We start from the raw sequence: 9910 nt of genomic DNA, 5'->3' as shown, positions 1-9910 counted from the left end.
TCGATCTAAATTTTTTTGCACCATTTAGATATTTGATTTTCTAAAAATCTAAAAAAAAAGTAAAAAAAATTCTAAAAAATGTAAAATTTGGTTTGCAAGCACATATTCATATGGAGATCATGTTGAACGGTTCGGATCGATCGTTAGATTTTGAAAAATCTAATATTGAGCCGTTGCATTAAGGTCCTCTATGCAACCCATAGCACCGTAGCCTTACTCATAATAATCTAGCTCAGTGGCTCGTTTGCTATATAACTATGTTGCACAGTAACATATCTTGAGCCGTATATGTTGATTTTACTGTAAAAGGATAATAGAATGTGAAATGCATCACTTGATATCAACAATCAACAATCAACAATCAAGTATTTTCCTCTGACTTGCTTCATTCAAAAGAAGAAAAAAATGACACAATTAATCCGAAAAGTACATTATAGTCTGGTTGCAGAAACAAAAATGGAGTAAAGAGCAGAGACTAAGAGGGGACGAGACGAAGAGGAGCGGCCGCTAATGAGACAGGACAGTGTACATTATGCATTAAGAATGAGGTTCATATTTATTTATAAATTATAACATTACAGTGTGCATTATGCAATTCTATATCTTTAGTAGCACAATAATTAAAATCAGATAGGACCGGACGGTCTGACCGGAATAAATCGAAACCAGCTTCTTTTCCGGTTTGGTTAATTTATGGACCGGTAATGAACCGTTTTTCTTAACAGGTTCGGTTTTAACTTTTAAGTGTTTTTTTCCTTGCATTAAATGAAGAGGGAGAATAAAAGTAGGCAGCTAGACTAGTAAGCTACCTGACCATACATGCTCACGTGTGAAGTAAAAAAGGAAACAGATAATATAGTATTTTATTTGTCTTGTCAAATTGGTACATAAAAGTAAAACCTCTAATATTTTAGATATTTTAAAATAATTATTGTGTATTGAGTATATTTGTTTCTTTTCAAACAACAATTATTGTTATTTTATTATTGATTAATTTTTTCTTAACTATTTATGAAAATTGCATCTTGATGATTATCAAATAAAAATAAAATTTGAGTGATTATATTTTACCCTATAAAGGAAAACATTCGATCATTTTTAATAAAATCAATATTTTCTTTCTATTTTGATATTGAATTTTAAAATATATATATTATTTTGATTTTATATTACATTATTAATATATATGTGTGAATTTTCACAGATATAATATTAACAATATGATTCATAACAAACTTCATTCCTTACAAATATATGTGTGGGTTAGTATTTAAATAAACTAGCAATTAAACCAATCGACTCATTGATCTTACCAGTAAACTGTTGAACTGAAATTTTACCGGATTAATTTCCGATCTAGTACTGATAACATTGCTTAGTAGAGATGACTCCTTAACAATCGGCAAATATTTCAACAGAGCAGCTTTTGCTTCATGCAGCACACGACCTATAAAATCAAAATAAAGTTGCATATTGTTTGTGCGCTGCATGGAACCAAAACTGCTCTGTTAAAATCTTTAATACTTAACAATCCCTATTTCTAATTTATATTAATTATAATGAAGTTCGTTGATAGATTGCAAAGAGAACGAAATCCTGCTTTGTCGTTATGCAATTCTTCGGTTCTACAAACAAAAATATATATTAAGAAAAACAAAAGGGGCTCTCAGCAGAGTACGTATCCGCCCATGTACCTGAGGTGCAATTTAAAAGAAGGAACGGCTCAGATTAATCTCAGTTGGGCCAAACTCAATCTGAAACCGGTTAGGACTGTGGGGGATCTGCTTTGAGATTCGTGCCACATGAAAATGACGGTTCAGATTTATAGCTTGCACCTCAGGTACCTGGAGTGATACGGATTCCTTTCAGCAGGTCCATTCAGGCACTCAAAAATTTAAAGAGGCCAATTTTTATGCAACAGTGGTAGGCGAGAGTAGCTAAACAGCTAGGGGCTGCGGGGTTTGACGTGGTTTTGGTTCTTACATAGTAACATGGGGTTTTGGGCTCTGTTTTCCCTGTCAGAAACTGAAAGTGCATCTGCCAGACCTCTGCTTTTGGATTCAAGTCTGTCATTATTTCTTTAATTATTTGGTACTAATTGGTCCGTACGCACACTTTCTGCGTCTCTGTCATGCCTTCATCTTCACTCAATGTTAGGCATGTTGCTTTGTTGCATGGATATGGAGATAATAAAGAGGTGCTTTTGTGCACAAAGCCTGAAATATATCACAAGTCACGAAAGAAGGGAGTGTTTGCGGAAATATATTTCTGCTCGTGTTGTCCAATATCATGTTTGCTTTAAAAAAATAAAAATAAAAATTATTAGATACTAAAGTAGGTTGTCATTTTCTTTTTCGTTACTACTATTTTTTTTAAGTGATATAACTGCAAAAATTAATATTCTATTTTATACATTGATTGTGCTTCCTGAAAAGTTTATTTTCACTAAGTAGCAATTTTCATTAAAAAATAAAATAAAAGTGTCGGTATTGAATATGCGACTGATAAATTATAAAAGCATGACAAATCATATGTTTCGTGTTTTCTCTAATGTTTCAAGTATCTGGACATGCCATTTTTTTTTGTATGATATGGAATTTCACAATTTTGTTTAAGATTCATACAAATCATGAAGTATTGGAGGAAACTAATTTGGATTTTATTTTGAAATTTTAGTAGAAGTTTTATGTAGTAATTTAAAATCAACAAATATATTTCACTTATTAATAATAAAATTGTTAGCTTAAGTAAATAATTGTTGTCAACTTAAACTAATTATGTTCAACAATATAACAAAATTGATTTACTATAGTCATTAAATCAAAGAAGTCCATGAGAGAGGAACAAGTGCACACCGAGTTAAGAAATGTAGAGGTTGGATTGAAAATTTAGAAAATAACACAATTTATATTAAGCTAAAACAGTTTGCTGGCCTTCCAGTATAAATTGTTTTATATTAATGTAATTTGTTTTGAGTATCTTTTAACATTTTTATATGCTTGTTGTTTTAAAATCAGAGCTTCTTATAATATTTTATATGCTTGTTCAGTAGATTTAATTGTATTTTGGTACTATTTTTTTGTAAAGTTAATTTCATTTTTATTGAAATGGGTAGGCTTGGCCTATTTTAATTAAAAAAATTTGTAAAAAACACTTGCTTTTAATTACAAAGAACTTCACAAGCTTTTCCAAATATGATGATCGTCTTTCAAAATATGTTTATTGTATTTTCTTAATTAGCAAGTTATTTATTAAATAAGACTCAGACTTCTTCTAACTTAATTAGTTACTTAACAATATGGAATAAACAACGTAGGGCAGTTGGCCCGTAATTTGCTAATTACGTATCTGGGCTTATCATATTTCGGCCTGTCAAAAGCAGTTTTAGTTACATATATACGGAGTTGTCAATTCACGTTTGAAAAGCCTTTGAGCTCTACAAATTTCCATGTCTCCCCCAGTCGGCAATTTAATGGATTATATGATATCTAACTCTTAAGCCATATTCCTGCACGGCTGCACCATAGTCCATAGATCACCACACCAATATTTGTAACTAATAATTGTAGGACGTAAATGTTAAAGATCACAGTGACAAATGAATAGTTCGGGTTCAAAAATTTATAATTCGATTATAATTCGGTAATAATTCTGTATAATAAAGAAGCAAAAAAATAAAAATAAAACAAAAAAAAATTCTAAGAAAACAAATTGTGTTTTTTTTTCCCCGTTTTTCTTGCGAATAATTCGTAACTCACGTTTTATTCGCGAATAAAACGTATTATACGTTTTTTTGTGTTTTATTCAAAGTTCAGTTCAGAAACGTCAAAAGAACGTATATTGTCACTATGGTAAATATATGTTAAATATTGTATAAACCTCACGAAATTAATTTTTTATAATTTGTAAGGATGAAGATGATTTGATATTATTTAATAAATATTTGCTAAAATTATTGATGGGTAAAAGTTTTCTTTTATTTTTTAAATACGTAAAAATGTACTTGGTCTAGTCAAACTGATGCAAGCTACGGCAAGTCCGAAACAATTAATCTTCTGTTTGTGAAAGCAGCTTTTATATTTGTTCAAAGGGGGGATTATTCAAATGTCATCATTTTTTTGTGCTTTCTTCATATCTATGAGACTACTCCCACTTTAAAATACTAGTATCGTCTTTTCATGATAAGAAGTATGTTTCATTTTCACAAAATATATTTATATATCTCAAAAAATTAATAAGTATTATGAAAGAGTAATTAATGGATCTCCGTTAATCACTTCAATTATTCTCCTCAAAGAAATATAATTCATCTTCTCTCCATTTATTATTAAAATTAATTTAGATGATTTTTTTTTTTTTTTTTGAAAAAAGGCAATAAAGCCCATTTCATTTTTATGAAATCAAAAGGTTAAATTACAACCAAGTCAAACATGTAAATCCTCACTGATCTCCTAAGAGATCATGCAGCAAAAACAAAACAAATATAAATGCTCTCCATTTAAGAGCCCACCACAACACAGAAATAGGGAAGAATTTTCTAAGATTAAGCCACTGACATTTGAGCTGAAGTAAGTATAAACACCACCTAAAGGTGCAAAATACAAAATGATTGTAGTCATCTTCATTCAACTGGAGATCCAATACCCCTGTCTAAAGGCACCATCATAAGAGCTTGTTCACCATGATCACTAGTCTCATTGAATCCATTGTCAGAATATGGCACAACCAGGTTGTCAGCAGGGTCCCATACCTGTAGAGGAATTGCATTGATGTCATTCGGGAGCCAAACGAGAGCAGCTGCTTTAATCTTCTTATCCATGTGCCCTGTCCAATATTCAAAAATAGAAATAATCAATAGAATGATAGATCTAACCATTTTAGGTGAACCAGATTGGAAGCATATCTCATTGCGATACTTCCATAGTGTCCAACTAACTGCACTTAGAATAACTAAAAAAACCTTTTTGTTCTACAACACTAAAATTAGATGAAAAGTGGAAAATATCAACAAGGGTTGTCCATGTATGAAAGAAATCTTGAGTTTTCTCTAGCCAAAACCAGATTTTTTGCGCTTGTTGGCAATTGAGAAATATGTGGTTATTATCCTCAACATCAAGACAGAAGTGGCATTGACGATCCCCATTCCATCCCTACGAGATAAATTTTGCTTAGTTAAGATTCTATTATTTAATAGAAGCCAAAGAAAAAAATTTTATTTTGGGAGGAATCAGCAATTCCCATATGATAGCAAATTGATTGTCATTAACTTTCCGAAAGTTTAAAATCATGTAGATCGATCCAACAGTAAACAAACCTGTGGTGGTCTATCTCCAAGCAATTCTATCTATATTATGAGTAAAACTAGAGGAACTAATTAATGAGTGAGTCTATGGTACTATGCATATCACGGGTTGTTACCGTGCTACGGCTCTATATTCGAGTTTTCAAATCCTAACGGTCGATCCGAACCGTTCATCTTGTTCTCCATATTAATATGTGTTTGGAGACCAAATTTTTCATTTTTTTTCATTTTTTTTCATTTTTTTACTATTTTTTTTAGATATTTAGAAAATCACTTGATCTGAAAATTATGGACCATCCAAAAACAGTGATTTTCAATAAATCTAAAAAAATAGTAAAAAAATTTCAAAAAATGTAAAATTTGGTCTCCAAACACATATTAATATGGAGAAGAAGATGAACGGTTCGAATCGACCGTTATGATTTGAAAACTCGAATATAGAGTCGTAGCACGGTGCCAAATCGTAATATGCATAGTACCATAGACTCACTCCTAATTAATTGTAAAATATCATGCCAATCTGATAGTAGAACCCCAGCAAGTGTTCTTCTAAAGTGAAAGGCATACCCTTGTGAGTTAAACACTTCAGCTATAGAGATAGTTTTATTGGAGCATATAGTGTACAATTGAGTGGCAAGGGTACAATTTAGATGATTTTTCATTTATAATTTCTAATCTATAAATAAAAACTTTGTAAACTTACATTGTACATATAAAAATATATAAATAAATAATACATTCTCAATATTTTGTTAATTTTTTTTATCTTTAATTTATTATAATGTGACTTTACATTTAAAAAAAATATATTTCCCTGTCTTTGTCGCCTTTTGTACCTGTTGACAATTAATAATATTCGGACCATTCCTAAATAGTTTAGAAACTGTTCAAAATTGTGAGCCATCTGAGAATGTGAAAGTCGATCTCACTGTAATAGCATATGATGCTAGAGTTTTTAACTTGTTATGATATGCTGGCATTAAATGCTTCCACACATTAGTTAGTTGACGAAAACAATATTTTCCTTTTGATCTTCGCTAGGCTCAAAGCACCGACAGAGAGCTCGATCTTAAGTTGCGTCTTTTATGCACCGACGCATAGATTGTTAGGTTGTGTGCGTCACTACGTCTAATCTTGGTGACTATTTTGTTCCAATAACCGTATTGAACCAAAAAAAATACATAATAGTAAACACTTTTGTCTTCATTAATTGTCGCAAAAGTAATTGTACGTGTCTAAGTTTTTTAATGTCATATATCCACTTATCAAATTAAATTAATAATGCATTGCTTATAAGCGAGATGAAGCTGTTTAAAAACTCTATAATTAAAAATGTAAATAGAAAGCTTGAAAATCATTCACACTCTGATCGGATTGCCGACAGTTTTTCACAAACGCGATTCAGAAATGGAGTTGTGACGAATCCAATAATTAGAAGAGGAGGACAAACAGATGCATAATTAGAGCATCTACATCCCTGAAACTATTAGAATTTTTAATCTGACGTGGTAGTTTCTAATCTAGTTTCAGGGATGTGGGAGAGTTTCTTATTTAAAAACTATGCAGGAAAGTTTCTTATTAAAAAATTGTTTATAAACTCTATGTTGGCCAAATGATTGACTCAAATTGTTTCTCCTTTTTAATTTGTTGCTGACGTAGCTTAATAGAAACTCTAAAATGAGTTTTAGGAATGTAAGAGTTAGAAACTTTAAAGATCATAATTTCTAAAAAAATAGTTAACAGTTATTTAGAAATCATTTTGAGTTTTAGGAATGTAGATGCTCTTATATTAATTCGGCGTGATTTTGAAGGAGTGAGTTTGCGCGGTGAAATCCGATCCAATATCAAGAAATTTTTCGAAAATTGCTTTGTTGAAGGTGCGAATCCGGCTATGCCCTTGTCTTCTTCAACGACGTCCATAATTATCGAAGAAGAGCACAATAATATATTTGATTAGATCATCATTTGTCTCCTTTTAAATTTTCAAGAAACTCAAATTCTAAACGTAAGATTGTGACATACAAGATAAATTAAGTAAAATTAATATTAGGGTTTTTTTCAAATTCATCAAAATCAGCAAATTTCAATTCTCATTCAACTCTTTTCATCTCTTTTCTATATAATTGAACTCTATTCTTGTTAATTTTTTGTTTTGATTATAGTATAAGCTCGCATGTGACTTGATGGAGAAAATGAGAACTCGAACTAATAAGTTGTTTATTTCAAATTACAATGCAATGTACGTATATCTTTCAATTTAATTATAAAAGAGAATGAAATATAAACATGACCTCTAATTTTACTAAGAAAAATTATAAAAAAAGAGGAAGTAATTTATTATCTAATTAATGAAGGGTATTCCTCGTTATGACCAACTAGTTTTTTTAATATGAGCTGACAGGTGAAAAATCGTCTTACATACTCCGCAATCCATCATTGCTTCATTGCTTGTAAAAAGCAATATTCGGATTTTTGGGACCATTCGTTACAAATTTCAGAATCCCCAACCCCCCCCCCCCCCCCTCAAATTTGTTAATGAACATGATTGAGTTGTCTTGAATCAGCTAATCACACTACGCTGTGCAATACCTCAGAGATACAGATACAGATACAGACTCCGGAAGAGAGACATGGCCCCGGTAACAAAGGATCTGCTTCATCAAGTGATATGTAATTTGTTTATTGTTGCCTTCCTGCCAACCTCTTTTTTTTTCTATACAATTTTATATTTAAATATAATAAGAATTATGAGAACGATGATGATAGCTTGCCACATGAAGACCAATCACAGAACCTGGTCTATGGGCCCCTTCATATGAGTTTGGTTCTACCTTCTCTTTTTCCTTTTTTTTTTTTTTTATTGAGAAAGAACTTCTACCATTTATTATACTTTATTTTATGTAAAAACAACCACTTTATTTTATGTAAAAACAACCTAAGAAGCAATTGCTCCAAAAAAATTGGGCTCGTCGTCTGGATTATTTTCCTTCCTCCAAATAGTACTCCAAGCAACATATTTTTCAATTTTGCAAGAGTTTATTAACTGTAAACTGCTTTGTAATTGCCATTAGGAAAATCTACAAAGATACAAAAACACAGAGAGCTGCAGCTACTTCTAGCAGAATTAGTACAACGGTATATGAAAAAAAATATATGTACATTTCAATTCAAGTAAATTATTTCTATTAACACTTCCATTAATAATAACAGACTGGAACCATGCCAGATCACCTCTTTGCTCACTTACAAATTACAATTAATATATGAACATATCCTTACATATATTTTTAACAAAAAATAACACAAAAATTTAAAAAAATTAAAATCAAATACATAACAAGTACTCAAAATTATTTTGCCATCTACAACTGTGCTTTCTCTCCATCATCGAAGTTCTGAGCATAGCTAAATGAATCATACCTGAACTTATGAGAAGTAGGCAACTTATCAGATCCAATAAGCTTCCTTAACTCAGATCGAATCTTGTAATACAAATGCACAAAAGCATTACTAGTGCCGTTTGTACCGAGCATTGTCGCCCTCTCTCCCTCTCCATTCATCTCCAAGTCGCACGAAAACTGAGCTTTCTTAGAGAGCAGCCAACTAGTGCCCCAAGACCACCACTTGCTAAAAGGACCAGAGGTGATATCTTTAAAGTTAGGCATCGATTGGGATCTCCGGAGAGCCCATTCGGTGGTGGCGGTGGAGATGGGCTGGATCTTGACAGAGAAGGATGCGATGCGGCGCCTCAGCCCGTTGAGATGCTCTGGGCTGTTTGTTTGAATAGTGGCTGTGGTGGATTGAGATATTGGGAGGGCATCTTTTGGTGCCATGAATTAGCTTGTGTTTTTGTGCTTTTAATTGTGCGGTTGTGTCTCTCCTGACTCCTCCCTCTTTCTCTGTCCCTTTTAATTTCTTCGTTTTGATCTCGGAGGAAGAAAGAAAGAGAGATGGGGTTAATTAGACAGTAATGTGTCACAATTAGAGACAGCTGGTTATATGTTTGCGTAGGGTGTATGTGGGGTCACACAAGCATTGGAGCATCTACCCTTTTGTTATTTGCTAGATAGTACATGGTCATGGTAGATCATTTTAATACATACCCCAACTCCCCAAGTAATAATAATAATAATTAATTAATTAATTAATTAGTTAATAATATCAGTGAAAGTAGCAGCAGCAGTCATGAGTGGCGTCCCATATTTATCATCCTTCATTAACAATAGCATGCGAGTAGTATCCACTTTTCAGAGTGTTATGGGAAACACATGTAAAGGAACAATTGCATCATGACTAATTAAGCAAATCCACTTGGAGGTTCACAATTAATTGCAAGCTAGATAATCGTATTATTACAACTGTCTATGATATTTTTCTGAAAAAGGGAAGATGAACACAAACTGAAATTATAAATAAAAAAAAAAGAACTTTTCTACAGAAAAGAGGGTTTCCGAATTATATCTAGTATAGAAGATGACATCTATGAATTAACGCACGTGTTAAAATGAATGAAGATTAAGGTATTGGCAATTTTTATTAAAAAAAATTATAACATGGCACAAATTTTTTGTATCACAAAATGTCACAACTTCATTTTTAATTTATATT

The 9910-nt window shown here is 31.7% G+C and overlaps 1 protein-coding gene across 1 annotated transcript; it reads right to left on the bottom strand.

The window, feature by feature from the left end:
- Positions 1-8664: 8664 nt before the first annotated feature.
- LOC144558540 (uncharacterized) lies at positions 8665-9135 on the bottom strand. The gene has a single exon (XM_078307382.1). It carries the CDS (start codon positions 9133-9135, stop codon positions 8665-8667), a length of 471 nt encoding a protein of 156 aa, XP_078163508.1.
- Between the last annotated feature and the right edge of the window lie 775 nt (positions 9136-9910).

The sequence above is a fragment of the Carex rostrata genome, chromosome 8 (genome assembly GCF_964058835.1).
Source record: "Carex rostrata chromosome 8, lpCarRost1.2, whole genome shotgun sequence".
Taxonomy (NCBI): Eukaryota; Viridiplantae; Streptophyta; class Magnoliopsida; order Poales; family Cyperaceae; genus Carex; species Carex rostrata.
This window is presented reverse-complemented; position numbering and strand designations above follow the sequence as displayed.

What these genes read in the sequence shown, in the direction of transcription:
- LOC144558540 (XM_078307382.1), bottom strand. Translation starts at nt 9,135, where the DNA reads ATGGCACCAAAAGATGCCCTCCCAATATCTCAATCCACCACAGCCACT.